The 16,872-nt window shown below is 43.4% G+C and overlaps 1 protein-coding gene across 2 annotated transcripts in view; it reads right to left on the reverse strand.

Moving 5' to 3' along the window:
- Window positions 1-16,872, reverse strand: part of LOC126272472 (chondroadherin-like protein) — a 512,729-nt gene that overhangs the window by 26,623 nt on the left and 469,234 nt on the right. For both annotated transcript variants that reach the window (XM_049975352.1, XM_049975351.1), the window contains exons 5-6: window positions 9,391-9,679; window positions 2,655-2,975 (exon numbers count right to left, since the gene is read on the reverse strand). In XM_049975352.1, the coding sequence (XP_049831309.1) occupies window positions 2,655-2,975; window positions 9,391-9,679 (610 nt within the window). The remainder of the gene's footprint in view (window positions 1-2,654; window positions 2,976-9,390; window positions 9,680-16,872) is intronic.

Genomic DNA, 16,872 nt, shown 5'->3' on the forward strand with positions numbered 1-16,872 from the left:
TATGGTCTTCTGGCTTCTTTTATTTTTTTACATTGATGGTCATTTATACTACAGTACCGTGAAGATAGCATGCAACAATGGTCGAACTACCATATACTGTTCTACATCCTTGCACATGCAAATGATGAGCATTTCAGCACAAACGCACGAAGTAGATGGTAGTAACATCATACATGTGAAGAAAGAAGATCACACAGTGGGTTTATCATATAAAAATAGCATTTGGATTTGATTGTTTATAACATAAATGTGTTATGTTTCGTGAAAGAAGAAGAAATGTCTGCAAGCACATGTCATAATTCGACAACGATAGGACTTTGGCCTATCAAGACTATGGTTTATCACCCCGCAATATTAGTGCTCATGTTAGGTTGGGACCCACAAATGTCTTTCGGATATGGCAGTGCTGGGTTCAGGATGGTCAGGCAAGATTTCAATGGCCTCTTGTGACTAACACCTTACAGGTAAACATGTTGTTTGCTTGGTTGTACAGAATTTTACAACTAATTCATGTAACTTGAGTCAGGAAATGGGCAATACAAGTATCCATATGGAAAATGATAGGGTAACTAAGGGATCATGGACTGTCAGCATGCTGACCACTCTTGCAGCTTCACTTGATGTGGAAGGAGGGAGAGGTCCGACGACAATGGTGCACTTAATGACAACACTGGACACAGAAATGACAAAACAGCGTCTTTTCAGATGAGTCTCAGTTCTGTGCACTGCATCACTATGGGCATGTGTGTGTAGGCTCTCGAGGAAATAAAAGTTTCAAGATTGCACTCGTCAGTGTCACACTGGTCCACAGTCCTAGCACCTAGCATGATGATCTGAACTACCACTTGGTACGTGCCACAATCAAATACTGTTCACATAGCCAGAAATTTGGACACCAATGTGACATTTCCGATGTGTTAAGGACTGAGGCTGTGCTCTAGCTTTGAGCTCTCAGTGATGTTATCCTTCAATGAGGTTGAACAAACCACATGTTGCCCTTGCTGCCTAAGCTGATCTCAATAAGAAGAGTGTTCGACTGTTGCCCTGTCCAGCAGGTTCTCCAAATCTCTTACCACTGAAAACATCAAGCCATGGTTTGTTGAAAGAGAGTGCATACCGCCAGTCATTAACCACTTGGTTCGATGAACGCTCGCAAAGAGAAAAAAACAGCGTGGAATGACTTTCCTTCCTTTATATGTCATCTGAACTCAGTTCAAATCGATATTCAGCCATCCGTCAGCTCTGTGTGTCAAATAATTGCACCGTGTGTACCTACAAATTACATGCAAATTACATCATTTATTCTTTCTACCACACACTGTATGTCCAGTAAATAAATTTTCATTATTTACTATCCTTGCAGTTTTACAGGCAAGCAGTGTTCATAGGTATTGGCGGTGGCAGCAGCACATCGATGGAGATACAAAATACACTGACCAAACAGAACATTATGAGCACCAACCTACTACTGATGTAAACCTATTCGGGCGATGGCAGCGCGACCTGGTGAGTAATGACTGCTAGTCAGACAGACACATGGATCTTGTAGTATCAGTGAGAATGCTGTCTGTGCATATAATGACCACAGACAGATTTTTATGACCTGGAGGCTCACCATGGGCATATCACAAACTGCATGACTTGTCGGGTGTTTGAGGATTGCTGCAGTGTGTGTCTTTAACATGTGATAAAACCAAGATGAAACCAAGGTGAAATCACGTCTAGATGTTGTGGAGTTCAGTGGCCACACCACGTTTCAGATGTTGGATGTCATAGGCTCGACAGACTGGTGAAACAGGAAATGTGCTGAACAGCGATGGAACCAACCTGAGACAATAATGCTGGGCAGAGTGCACACAGTGCACTGAACACACCTAACAATGGGCCTTCGCAACCAACAACATATGTATCTGCCAATGTTAAAACCATGACATCAGCAACAACAACTGAAATGGGCACGTGACCGTCAGTGTCGGACATGGATGCGGTGTCAGAGCATTGCATGACCTAATGAATCGCTACACATTCTTCATCGTGCTGATGGGAGAATGCGAATCTGTCGTGTTCCAGTGGAACAGCTCCTTGATGCCTGCACTGGAGGATGGAGACCAACTGGCAGTGGCACCATTATGCTCTTGGGAACATTCACTTGAGCATCCATGGGTCCCAAGCAGCTTGTGCAAGGCAGCGTGACAGCTAAGGAGAGCCATACACTAGTTGGAGACCACATATACTCCTCACGCTAATCACATTTCCTGATGGCCACGGCATTTTTCAACAAGATAATGCGCTATGTCACAAGGACAGGAGTGTGATGGGGTTGTTTGAGGAACACAGTGGCGAGTTCCAATTGATCAGATTTGAACCCGATCAAACACATCTAGGATGCGATTGAATTTACGGGAATTAGGTGACTTGTGTGTGCGGAGGTAGTTGCGAACTTCCTCCAGCGACCTATCGAGGCGTCACTGCTTCTAAGCCACTATACGCCGCCACTGTTATCTGTGTCAGAGGCGGACATACCGGCTATTGGGAAGATGAACATAATGTTCTGGCTAGTCAGTGTAAGTGCATGTCTCAGCAATGGTGGAGAAACCTATGTCTTACTCGTCAGTCGGGCTGACTGTTAGCTTGGTAGACACGCGTGAACATACCGGTGAGTGTGAGGCGGCTGAGGAGCGGTGCAGCCCGCTGGAGAGCGGCGCCGGCCACCATGGAGATGTCGTTGTCGTCGAGGCGCAGCTCCCGGAGCGCGGGCAGTGGGGCGACCAGGTCTGCGGCGAGCGCGCGCAGGAAGTTGTGCGCCAGGTCGAGGTGCGCGAGCGCGCCCAGCCGCGCGAGGGACGCGCCCGACACGGCCACGATGCGGTTGTGCGCCAGCACCAGCCGCTGCAGCTGCGGCGCGCCCAGCGCCTCGTCCTCCAGAACGTCGATGTGGTTGTGCTCCAGCGACAGCGTCCGCAGCGACTCCAGCCCTGCCGAGGCCAAGCACTACGTGCAATGACCAGTCACGTGGTGAGTGCAATGTGTCTGTGCGTCAGTACCGGACACTGCAGCAGGTGCACCACATCCTCCAGTGCATCAAAGTGAGTTTCCTCGGACGCACTATCTGCAGCAGCTGTGGTGCACCCAGTACCTCATCCTGCCGACTGATAGTCTAGAGCATAAACTACCGTGTCATGGCAACACTGAGATTGTGCATGAACTGTCAGCTGACTGTCTTTCTGCATATGAATGCAATGGAGTGATATGGTGGCAAAGAGTACATGTTGAAGCTTCAGTCTATCAGTCAGTTTTATTCTGTTAGCAAGTTTCTTCTTTAAACGAGGAAAAACAAACGATTCCCCACAAAAAAATATAGATAAATTTCACTGCTCAGTATCAATTACAAATTACTGGGTGATTAATCTATAACATCCCATTTGAGTAGCTAGGATTCTGCCCTCATCAAAGCTGCTCAGATCAAGTTCTCTGACCAACAACATTCATAGGAACAGACTACCAAAAACAATGGACAACATCAACTGCGTCTACCAACATTTCAGTAGCAAATTATGCTGTTTGAAGACAGGGCTTAATATTAAAACTAGTAATAGTGTTTCTCTGCAATACTACAACCAACCTGGTCAGTGCCATGATTTCTAGTATATGGTTCCAACTGATCATTGGTAATAGATCGTGCACTCAAATGATGCAGAAAAATGGTCTCCCACAGCGATCTGTTCTGGCTCCCCTGTTATCCCCACAGATATTTGGATATGCTGATGACTGGGGCCCGCTCGTAAGTGGCAGTTACTACCAGAATAACAACATTTTTGTTGCAAAAACCATTAAGAAAGGGTGGGTGACCTTCTGGCACAGGGAATAGTTGTGCTTAAGACTAACCCTTCCACTTATTCTCAATCATTCCTGAACAAAACTTTACATATTGCACTTAAGGCGACTTATTATGAAGACTGGAACTTTAATAGTGGTAATACTGCCACAGAGGTGCAACACACATGACTTAGATAACCCGTATCATACCTTAGCACAAATAGTCGCTACCTTCCCACCTCATGAACAAGTGCAGTTATGAGAAGAACAGACCCTCAAGAAGCAGATGGTATAATGTAGTGCTGTCATGAAGTTTTCGAAACAAGAATAATCAAGTAATATAAAAATTATATGTGCTAGAGGACTTGCAGCATGACAATGTCATCAAGGTGCTCTAGAGACATTCACAGAATCTGTATTGTCTTTCAGAACAGTGTCAAGTTGGATAAAAGCTTTCAATGAAGGATGCCAAATTGCAGCAGGGATTCGTTGGCCAGGTCATCCTTGTGTTAATGAAGAAGAAGTGTCTCCTCTTATCATTTTATGATACAGTGATTGACACCAAAAGATTTGTGATCTGGCCTGAGAGACAGGATTACTTGCATGTGACAGTGCATCACATTCTGCGATACAGAAAAATGGTATCATGATGCATTCTGGTTTATTTAATGGAAATGCAGAAATGATTACAGTAGCTCAGAGCTCTTATTCACTTGGGTTGCTATGATCAAAGCTTTCATTACATTGAACAATACACATGCAAAATTTTATGAGGCACACCTGATGCACCAATGTCGTATTAAGGGTAACCATGATGATCGGAAGTTCCTCAGAACTCCAGCAATGTGAAATTTGTAGTGATTCCCATGGATGACTGTGATGATGTTATTCTAACACATACCATTTTTAAATATCAGACCATCAGTGTACCATATTACTGTTCATTGTTGAAACACTACATGGGACCAGGATTAAGAAAGAATCAAACACATTTTCTTTTGGGAAAAAATGCTTGGCTCATACAAAGGAAGATGTGACTAATTTGTTGGGTCGATAAATCAAGGAAGTGCTGTACCATCTCCCATAATATCCTGAATTAAGCCTCTGTGTCTTCAGCTGACTGATAAGATGAAGCAAGCATTTTATGGCAGTCAGTTTAGAATTGTTATACATATTTGTGACGCAATAGATTGCACCAAGTATCACCATAAGTGGCACTGCTAATGATATCCTACAACTTCCAAATCGCCGCAGTAGGTTATATACAAAGCTGCTGATACTTTGGAGGACAGTAAAACTTTAGTAGTGGCAAATATTTATTTACAACTGATACAAAATGCATACACGTAAGACTCCATCATGGAGGTTGTATGCACAAGTTTGCTTGTGTGAGGGTTGTAACTTAAATAGTGGCAAATATTTCTTTGTTATTTTATCTGTATTAGATCTTGTGAACACCATGGCTGTTAATGATAGTCGGTCAATGACGCTACCAGCCACAAGAACTTTTTAAATGTTTTATTTTAGTGCTGTAGCCAGTTTCAAGTTGCGATGCCTATCTTCAGATGGCTAATTGATATATATGTTGTTGATTCCACACAGCAAATATATTGTACATAAATTTCTGTGGCACACTTCATAATATTTCTAATGCCAATGTTGAGCATCACATATGTGCTACACACTTGATTTTTTTTATTTACAGTGGTTATATTACCAGTAGGCAAAGATACAAGCATATCACTCATTTCATATTGACCAAAGATATAAACAAAGCAAAGGTTGTGTGTGGGATGTCAAGAATGCAGCATGTTAATAACAGAAAAATGTTTGTGCTCTAAGAGTAAACTTATTGATAAAAGACATTAGGACAATTATTTTATTACTGTGAGGGGAAATTTTTGATGAAATTCTTTGACCACAACTGACTGCATACTATGAATGAATGTCGTGTGAATAGGGTCTCCTGTCAGGTAGTCTGTTTGCCAGGTGCAAGTCTTTCGATTTGATGCCACTTCGGCGAATTGCACGTTGATGGGGATGAAATGATGATGATTAGGACAATACAACACCCAGTCCCTGAGCAGACAAAATCTCCGACCCAGCAGGGAATACATGTAGGGATATTTCAATATAATTACAGTTTATAAGTTAACTGCAGGAAATACAAAATTAAAAAGTTGGAGGGTGGGATGAGAACACTTTAGTTCATCATACTAAACTAAACTCTGCCCAAACAGGCCACAAAGGCCGAATGGTACCACTGGGCCACTGTGTCATCCTCAGCTTGCAGGCATCGCTGGATGCATAAATGGAAGGACATGTGGTCATCATACTGCTCTCCCAGCCATATGTCAGTTTACGAGACTGGAGCCACTACTTCTCAATGAAGTAGCTCCTCAGTTTGCCTCACAAAGGCTGAGTGTACCCTGCTTACCAACAGCACTTGGCAGGCTGGGTGGTCACGCATCGAAGTGCTAGCACAGCATGACAGCACTTAACTTTGGTCAGCTAATAGGTAGTGTTGTTACCACTGTGGCTGTACTGTTGGCTTTAGTTCATCATGTTAATTTATATTTATACAAATGAAATGATCTAAATGATCATATGGCATTGTTGGCTGGGAGGCCCCATGTGGGGGAGTTCAGCTGCTGTATTGCAAGTCCTCTTTAATTGACATCACATTGTCGACTTGCAAGCCAATGATGATGAAGGACACAAAACACCCAGTCCCCTGCTGGGAATCTAACCCGGGCCCCTTGTGTGGTAGACAGTAACGCTACTGCTATGATCTGGAGGCGGACTATATTTATACTATTATATGCTTACAGTGTAAACTGCAGTGGCATGACTGTTGGGGATCCAATTTGTGTTTGATTTCTGTGAAGAGCCAAAGAAATTATCTAGAAAATGTAAGCTCCAGCTTCTCATTTAAAATGCATTATGGTGAGCTGCAGGTATGAATGTATGTTTTCTGTTTAATGACATATACATCAACCTTGAAACTGCATGAACCAAAACAAAACAAATCACCATCTATTGCAACTGATGTAATTGAAAATAACTATTTTGCATAATACATAAGCGATTGTAAGCACTTAAGCGTATTTTTATTAATAAACCAACTTATAAAATAACACTAAATACTCAAATAAATGTGGGCAGTTAGAGAGCAGACGGCATACTGTTGGTCACGACATCTGTGTAACTAAAAATATTAGCCATCTGAAGATGGGCATGGTAGCCAGAAATCGGTTATGGTGCTAAAATAAAACATTTAGACAGTATTTGTGGCTGGTTGCATCATTCACCAACAAAGTATTTATTTACAGCTGAAACAAAATATGAGGGTCACGCCAAAAGAAATGCACACTATTTTTTTAAAAACCCATCTTTGATTCTACTTGTTTGAAAGTATTACAGTGTGTAGATACATCGTCTAGGAACAATATTTTCATTTCTCCATATAATTTCCATCCATCTCAACTGCCATGCGACATATTGGAACTAGCCCCTGTATACTTGCATTGTAAAATTCTGGAGTAACCTGTTGGAGCCACTGTTGGCAGTGTGCACAAGGGAGTCATCATCTTCAAACCTTACTCCACAAAGAGAGTTTCCCAAAGAGATGATAGTCACATGGAGCCAGGTCAGGACTGTAAGGCACGTGCTTCAGTGTTGTCCATCCGAGTTTTGTGATCACTTCCATGTTTTTTTGAATGACATGTGGCTGTGCATTGTCATGCAATAGCAAAACATCGTGCTTTTGCTGATGTGGTCGAACATGACTCAGTCGAGATTGAAGTTCCTTCAGTGTCGTCACATATGCATCAGAATTTATGGTGGTTCCAATTGGCATGATATCCAGAAGCAAGAGTCCTTTGGAATCGAAAAACACCATAGCCATAACTTTTCCAACAGAAGGTGTGGTTTTGAATTTTTTTTCTTGGCTGAATTTGCACGATGCCACTCCATTGATTGCCTCTTAGTCTCTGGTGAAAAATTATGGAGCCACGTTTCATCACCTGTCACAATTATTCGAAGAAATACATCTCCACCATTCTCGTACTGTTCCAAAAGTTCGCTGCATACCGTTTTTCTTGTTTCTTTGTGAGCCGCTGTTAACATCCTGGGAACCCACCTGGCACAAACCTTTTTTAACGCCAACACTTTCAGTATCCTGCAAACACTTCCTTTCCCTATTCCTGTGTACCGTGACAATTCGTTCACTGTGATGCGTCTGTCAGCATTCACCAATTCGTTAACTCTCTGCACATTGTATGGAGTGTGTGCAGTACGAGGCCTGCCACTGTGAGGACAATCCTCAATATTGCCGCACCCGCTTTCATCACGTAACCTGCTTGCCCACTGACTAACTGTACTGTGATCGACAGCAACATCTCCACATACCGTTTTCAACCTCGTGTGGGCGTTTCCCACTGTCTCGTTTTCACAGCACAGGAATTCTAAGGCAGCAAGTTGCTTCTGACGAACATCAAGTGTAGGAGCCATGTCGAAGACACACTGTGATGGCGCCACTCACGGGAATAGGTTGAACTAAGTTTGAAAACGAGCGGGAAGGGTGTATCTACACACTGTAAAAGTGTTGTGTACATAGTTCCACATAGTCAGCGCGTACACAACTTTCCTACTAGAGCACGCCCTGCTAAGCAGAACATCGGAGGCGCAGTGCTCGTCCGTCTGCGCACTACAAGATGGCGTTGCCATAGAGACGGACGAAATTCTGCTTCCGCCGATCCGCATATTAATATGTAACGCAGCCAATGAGATTGCTGCTAACGTGGAATCTTTTCTCCTCGCGGATACATGAATGCGCGAGGAATTATAACGAGTGTACAGACCTCCCATTAGTCAGTCTGCATTTGTCCGCAGCAGTCTGCACCAGTCTGCATTAATCTGTACCAGTCTGTACGAGTTCTACATTTGTCTGTACCAGCCTATAGTCGAGTTTCAGTCTGCGCCTAATAAGATTGCCATATTCCGTACATAGCCATGAAGATAAATGTATAGACACTTTGTCAAGTATCAGAGATATATGTGAGAATAAGATTAACGTACCAATACCAAAGAACTTCAGATTGTCAATTGTAAATAGCATCCAGAACCAAGTTAAGTAATTTTTATGTTTATTATTATTTTAATAAATGTTTGTGAAAATTAATCAAGTTCTGTTTAAAGTTGGTCACCGTCAATCTGCTACTCTAAGTGTGCAAGTGGCATTTCTATCGTCTGACGTAACAGCAGAAGATAAACACGCCACGATAAGACCACAAGACATATTGCCGACACTCGCCTACTTTGTTAGAGCGACAAGTAAAATAATCTGATGTGTGTGTACCGAAGTTCTTACAGTGCGCACACCACAAAAACTTTCAGACGTGCAGAATGACAACTGTATTTTTACAAAAATAGTGTGCACTTCTTTTGGAGTGACCCTCGTAGATACGTATTTCAAAGTTGCACCCCTCATACAAGATCTGTTAAAATTATCAAATAAATAAAGCAGCAAAAAGGCGCGAGGTCTGTGACGGAAGTATCGCGGCAGGTAGGTACCTGCTAGCGCGCCCCGCCGCACGCTGGTGAGCTGGTTGTGCGAGAGGTCGAGCGCGTGCAGCTTGGCGAGCCCGCGCGGCAACGTGCGCGGGCCCAGCGGCCCCGCCAGCGCGTTCGCCGACAGGTCGAGCTCGCGCAGCGCGGCCAGGCCGCGCACGTGGCTGACCGCGTGCAGCCGGTTGCCGCGCAGCCGCAGCGTGCGCAGCGCGGGCAGCCCGCTGAACGCGTCCGCGGACAGCTCCGTCAGCCGGTTGTCGCTCACGTCTAGGAACGTCAGCTCAGGTAGCTCCTGCAACATGTACGGCAGTCAGTCAGTAAAGCACACTGGGAAAAAAAGTAATCCCACGAGACAACACAACTACAGTCGCATTTACGAACGAGGGCAGTTCGCGTAGTTGAGGCAGAAGCAGGGAGTGCATTGTTGCCAGTTGGCAGGGCACGTGTGCGGCGAGTGGTACTGGTGGGGGTTGTAAGCCAAAAAAATGGGTCTAAGACAGGGCCAGCCATACGCTGCACAGTGTGCACACATGCGGAAGTGCTGCACATGTGCGACAGTGAGCGATAGCGACATCTGTTATGTGTCCTAAATGTCCTAAATGAACGGCGGGGGCTCCACTTCCCTGTGGTACAAGCAAGAGAGCAACATATCCAGTCTCGTTTGCCCCTGGTGACCGTAACCTTAACAGAGAAGTACTGAGAAATGACAACTACTGTGAAAAAGCAAAGGACAGGAGATCTATGTTCTCAGTCTTTAAAAATGACTGGGAACTGCAATTCTTTTTTGTAGCCGTTGGTGAAAACTCCCAGTGTTTGCTGTGCCGCCGAATAATAGGCGTCCAGTGTAAGTTTTCAATTGAAAGACTTACAATACATATCACGAAGACGAGTGTTGTGTCCTCAACAGTGAAGAATGGCAAGCAAAATTAAGTGTCCTTCAGGAAATGGATGAGACACATCAACTCGATTTTACTGTACATCAAAGTCACTGATACTTCTCGAACCCTTAGTTTCTTGTGTTACATTTATGGCTGTTTTACTATACGCTGTACAGTGTACTGTTTTCAATTTTCTAGAATGACAACCACACTAAATCTTCACTGCGAGCAAGTTTTAAAATCGCATTAAGAATTGCACAATCTGGAAACCCTTTTCCGAAGGGCAGTTTGTGAAAGGGTGTCTAATTGATGCTGCAGAACTTCTGTGTTCAAATGGGTCTGACCACTATGGGACTTAACATCTGTGGTCATTAGTCCCCTATAACTTAGAACTACCTAAACCTAACTAACCTAAGTACATCATACACATCCATGCCCGAGGCAGGATTTGAACCTGCGACCGTAGCAGTCACACAGTTCCGGACTGAGCGCCTTAACTGCGAGACCACCGCGGCCGGCAACTTGTGTGTCCCACGAACGTTTCAAGAAATCAGTCTATCCAAACAAGCAGTGACAAGATGTATCAGTGCTATGGCCGGCGATCTGCGCAGGCAGCTAATAAATAAGGCTAAATACTTTGTTGTTTTTCTGTTGTGCTCGATGAAGCAACAGATCTTACAGATACAGCCCAGGTTGTGATATACATACGAGGTGTCGATAACGCACTTTGTGTAACAGAGGAGCGACATCTGTGCGTAGAAACATGCACTACATGAACGCTCATGGCTGCGGCGTGCACGCTGTGACCCGGAAGTTGCATGCGTGCAGGAGCACAGCACGCATGCAGAATTTCTGGCCAGCCCTGGTCTAAGCACTATGGGATTTGACATTTGAGGTCACCGGTCCCCCAGACTTTTTTTAAAAAAATTCTTTATTCAGTTATTGCATTTATACAAATTAACCCACTACCTAAATACATTAGTGGGTCGTAATTTCATATTTTAAATTTTTGCAGCTGTTATTTCTACACTACAGGTAAACCCTTAATATTGATCTATCACTATGGGGTTCTCTAATTTTCTAGTTTTTAATTTCTACCTATGTCTGAATTCTAGTTACTTATATGTCTTTATTCTGTTATTATTAAGATGCACCTACTTTATTCTACAAGCCTATGTTACCTCCAGTGTTACAAGTGTGCCAGTGATCTATATACCTAATTGTTGTTGGTCTTGCCCACCAAGCTAATCCCTGTGAGCATGCCCCTGGCACTGGGCTCGCCAGTAACTTCGTATTGATGCAGTCTATACTAAAAAGCCTTATCCTATATTTCTACATGCTAACCTATGTCTTAAATCTAGTCTCAGTTGGTGCGTGTCGTATCCGGTGGGTATGCACACCCTCCCCTAGACTTAGAAGTACTTAAACCTAACTAACCTAAGGACATCACGCACATCCATTCCCGAGGCAGGATTCGAATCTGCGACCGTAGCAGCAGTGCGGTTCCAGACTGAAGTGCCTAGAACCACTTGGCCACTGCGGCCGGCTGGGGGCTGTAGGGGAAATGTCGAGTGCTTGAGGGGAAGTGCTACTCTAAACTGAAGACTACATTCACATTTTTTATGAATATTAAGTGGAGTCCCTCCACGGCAACACTTCCCTGGTGACCGTTCAGAAAACATCTACTGTCACCTCTGCATTGGTTAGTATCTAGAAATAATTCCGCTAATAATGCAACAAAAGCAGCGATTTATTTTCGCCTGGCCTTTTAACCCTTTGGTGTGCCATGCGTGTGATCATTGCTTGTACAGCCCTCTCGCAGTGTCCGGAGCAAGTATGGTGGGTCTGACACACCGGTGTCAATGTGTTCTTTTTTCCAGTTCCAGGAGTGTAGTTTCCAGTTAATGGAATAACACGATAGATGGTGAATATTTTTTTGCATTATAACCAATAGACAAAATACTTTCCTCTTTGCATGCTACCATTTGGCAAAATCTCATTTCGATACATCAAGCCTTTTATGAAATGTGAAGAATGTTGTGGATATTTCATTCTAGCTTAACCGCAATTGCAAATGAGTGTGGTATATCAGATCAATTTTCTCGACATTGGTGGCACATAGAGACCTTCTCCCAAACGTAAAGAAAAATTAAAACTCTTAGCTAAATTTCACACACTCAACATACTATGTAAAGTGCACCAAACGTAAAATCATACTGACAGCTATTTTTCATTGCAAAATGGTTCAAATGGCTATGAACACTATGGGACTTAACATCTGAGGTCATCAGTCCCCTAGAACTTAGAACTACTTAAATCTAACTAACCTAAGGACATCTCACACATCCATGCCCGAGGCAGGATTCGAACCTGCGACCATAGCGGTCACTAGGTTTCAGACTGAAGCGCCTATAACCGCTCGGCCACTCCGGCCGGCCTATTGCAAACTTTTTAGAATTTCACGCAGTCTCTTACTTAAATGCAAATGTCACAATAATTATGGTCATCAACAAAACGATGGACATCTCATCATGAAGCTGACATATAAAGCTACATAAATAACGCAAAAATTAATGTCTTTTATTGAGTAGTTTCTGAAAAATCGTTTGAGAATGTACGCCATGCGCTTCGATTATGTCATTGCAGGCTAAAAGGGCACAAACAATGTCAGTCCCCCCTTCTGAACAAACGAATAAACTAGCCCTGCACTTTGGACGAAAAGTTGTCACTGCGCATCGGCCACCGCATCCTGCACGGATGCAATGTGTGCCTTGCACTTGAAGAAAGCAGCCTACAAATTATGTCTCTCACTTGCTTATGTATGAAGGGCGTTCAATAAATAATGCAACACATTCTTTTTTCTGAAGCCAGATTGGTTTTATTCAGCATTCCAATACATCATATTATTCCCCACACTTTTGGCTACAGAATCCTGTTTTTCAACGTAATCTCTGTTCATTGCGACGACCTCACGCCACCTTACTGGGAGAACCTGTATGCCCGCATGGTGTCACACTACTGGTCGATGTCAGAGCCAATGTCTTCTTGCATCAATAACGTTCTCATCATCCACATACTGTTTCCTGTGGAGTGCATTCTCCATTGGACTAAACAGATGAAGTCGGAAGGTGCGAGATCCGAGCTGTAGGATAGATAAGGAAGAAGGGCCTGACAAATGCAATAACGTATTTGTTTATTTTATGTTGTTAAGATTCACAAAATTACTAGGCAAAATTTACACAAACGTCAGTTTTACAATTTGTAAGTGCTCGACTAAGCAGTAGCGTAATAAAGCCAGTCAACGAACATCAAAAAAGGTTGAATGTAGGAAATAATCCGTGCAATCGCAGATATTTGTGTAGTGGTAGCAGGGAGTGCCAGGAACAACGTACTAGAAATCCGGACCGGTGAGGGCCGACAGTGAGTGTGGGAGGGTATTTGAAGGTCAGTTTTCTTACGTTTTTTGAAGAACTCAAAAACTACGGTCTGTAGCGGAAACGTATCCCAGTATACAATTTAACTACATTAAATTTCCTACAAAAAGATTCTGTTCGTTTCCCTTCTGCGCTAATTGTTTGTGCATAGCGTGCGACAGAAAATGGAAATCTCGCGCATGGTTTCTGAAGGCCAGCTATAACATTGCCGCTCGCATATAAAAAGAGCGGTAGGGGCAGCTGAATCACCGTGTTTGAAGGCACTTTCGTTAATATGCTTTGATGTGGTATTGACTCTCATGTACACCGTGATCAGACCACGCACATCCCTGGACTTTAATCAGATTGACTAAGAGACTGACTGCCGTTTGCTTACAGAACAGCTGCCATAGCAACTATCACAGTGTGGCAGTGATTCATTTTTATATTTGTGTGTCATGAGCAGAGATCTCTACACTGCCTGGATATCGAGCTCCATCTGTCTGATTTTGCTATGTCACGAGAAAGCAAAGTGAAAATACGCATATCAAAAAAAGTTTTGCATTACCTCGGTTCCGTGAGTTCCGAAATCTGTACAAAAAATTGTGTTAGAGGTCAACATAATTTCTACCCTTTTTATTGCTCATGAAAACCACACATCTACACATTGCATTTTGTACCACCATACAGCGAGACCTTCAGAGGTGGTGGTCCAGACTGCTCTACATACTACCCAGTAGCACGTCCTCTTGCATTGATGCATGCCTGTATTCGTCGTGGCATATTACCCACAAGTTCATCAAGGCACCGTTGATCCAGATTGTCCCACACCTCAACGGCGATTCGGCGTAGATTCCTCGGAGTGCTTGGTGGGTCACATCGTCCATAAACAGCCCTTTTCAATCTATCCCAGGCATTTTCGATAGCGCTCATGTCTGGAGAATATGTTGGCCACTCTGGTTGATCTATGTCGTTATCTTGAAGGAAGTCATTCACAAGATGTGCACGATGGAGGCGCGAATTGTTGTCCATGAAGACGAATGCCTCGCCAATATGCTGTCGATATGGTTGCACTATCTGTCGGAGGACGACATTCACGTATCGTACAGCCGTTACGGCGCCTTTGATGACCACTTGCGGCTTACGTCGGCCTACATAATGCCACCCCGAAACAGCACGGAACCTGCACCTTGCTGCACTCGCTAGACAGTGTATGTAAGGCATTCAGTCGAAAGATGTGGGTTCGCATCTCACCACACGTAAATATTTTTTTCGTGTTAGCGTTCTTAACACATTCTGCTGCTTTTTTATAAATGTATTATAAATGTGTTCTGCTGACATTATCAACATTCCGTGTGATTTGAGAGCAGAGAATAAAATAAATATTTGGCGATTTCCAAGTGTAAGTTTAGGAAAGAACCTAAGGGAACAACTTAAATTGTCGAGACTGAAAGGAACAGCAATGAAGAATCATATTGCTCCTTCTCACAAATATTTGGCTCTTCACTTCCGAATATGTGCCGACTTCCGAGTGTGTGGTTAGGCAGGAACCTATGGGGACAGCTTAAACTGGTGCGAGTGAAATGGGAACAATAACATTCATATTCTTCCTTGTCACAAATATTTCACTGTTTGTTTACGGCTATGTGGGGATTTTCGAGTGTGCTGTTAGGCATGAGTACGGCTTTAATTGTTGCGACTAAAACGAGCTGCGATAAAATTCGTATTCTTTGTTCTCGCAAATATTAGTCTCTTTATTTCCGAATATGTGACGAATTACAAGTGTGTGGCGCGGCAGGAACCTAAGACGACAGCTAATTGCTGCAATTGGATCGAGGAGCGATAACTTCATATTCTTCGTAAAGTCGATAGCCGATCATGCGGCCGCCGATATTGCACGTGACGTCAAAATGATCTCACGTTTGCAGGAAGTGATACGAAACAAGTGTTACGCATTATCTTGCTTTGCCGAACACCCCTGTATTTTTAAGATGGAGAATAAATATTAATTCTGTATTTTACAAGTATACGTGCAAGTACTTATATGGATCACGTATCGAACTAAATACCTGGCGACACTGATTAAGAAGTTTCTTGCCTTCCAGCCCACTGTATTTCCGATAAACGGCTAAAATACGCATGGAGACAATGGATGACGAGAACAGACTATTCCACGCCATCATCGACAAGATTAACGAACTGAGCAACGATATAAAGATTTTGAAGCTGGCTCTCTCGGCGATTCTGAACGCAAACGCTATGCAGTGCGACGTGAACGTCTCCATACCATAGTACAGTCAACATTTCTGTAGAAGTCGGAGGCGATGTTAAGCCGATATTACAAATTCCGTTGAACCAGGTGAATTCTCCCGTGTTGCCCCATATGTAGTGAGGAAGTCTACTACATAGTTGTGAGCGTACGAGGGGCGTTCGAAAAGTCCGTGCAAAAATAAAAACTACTTACGTGTTTGGGGTAAACCTTTTTTTATTTTCCGACATAGTCTCCTTATAGATTTATACACCTCGTCCAACGCTGTTCTAATTTGTTGATCCCTTCCGAATAATAGGCATTGTCCAAGTCTGCAAAATAGCTTTTATTTGCTGCAGTCACCTCGTTGTTTGAATAAAATATTTGTCCTGCCAGTCATTTCTTCAAATTAGGAACAAATAATAGTCCGAGACAGCCAAGTCTGGTGAATAGGGGGGATGGGAAACTAGTTGGAATCCTATTTCCAATAATTCTGCGACCACAACTGTTGAGGTGTGTGCTGGTATGTGTTGTGATGCAAAAGGACACTTTTGCGGTCCGATCGCCGGCGTTTCTCTTGCAGCTCTCTTTTCAAACAGTCCAATAACGATGAATAATAAGCGCCTGTAATAATTTTACCCTTTTCCAGATAGTCTATGAGGATTATCTGTTGCGAACCCCAAAAGACAGTCGTTATAACCTTTCCGGCTGAAGGAATGGTCTTCGCCTTTTGTGGTGCAGATTCTCCCTTGGTAACCCATTGTTTAGATTGTTGTTTGGTCTCAGGAGTATAGTACTGTATCCATGTTTCATCCACAGTGACGAAACGACGCTTAAAGTCTTGCGGGTTCTTCCTGAACAGCTGCAAACCATCCTTGCAACACTTCACACGATTCCGTTTTTGGCCAAGCGTCAGAAATCGCGAAACCCATCTTGCGGATAGCTT

The sequence above is a fragment of the Schistocerca gregaria genome, chromosome 5 (genome assembly GCF_023897955.1).
Source record: "Schistocerca gregaria isolate iqSchGreg1 chromosome 5, iqSchGreg1.2, whole genome shotgun sequence".
In the NCBI taxonomy this organism is placed as follows: Eukaryota; Metazoa; Arthropoda; class Insecta; order Orthoptera; family Acrididae; genus Schistocerca; species Schistocerca gregaria.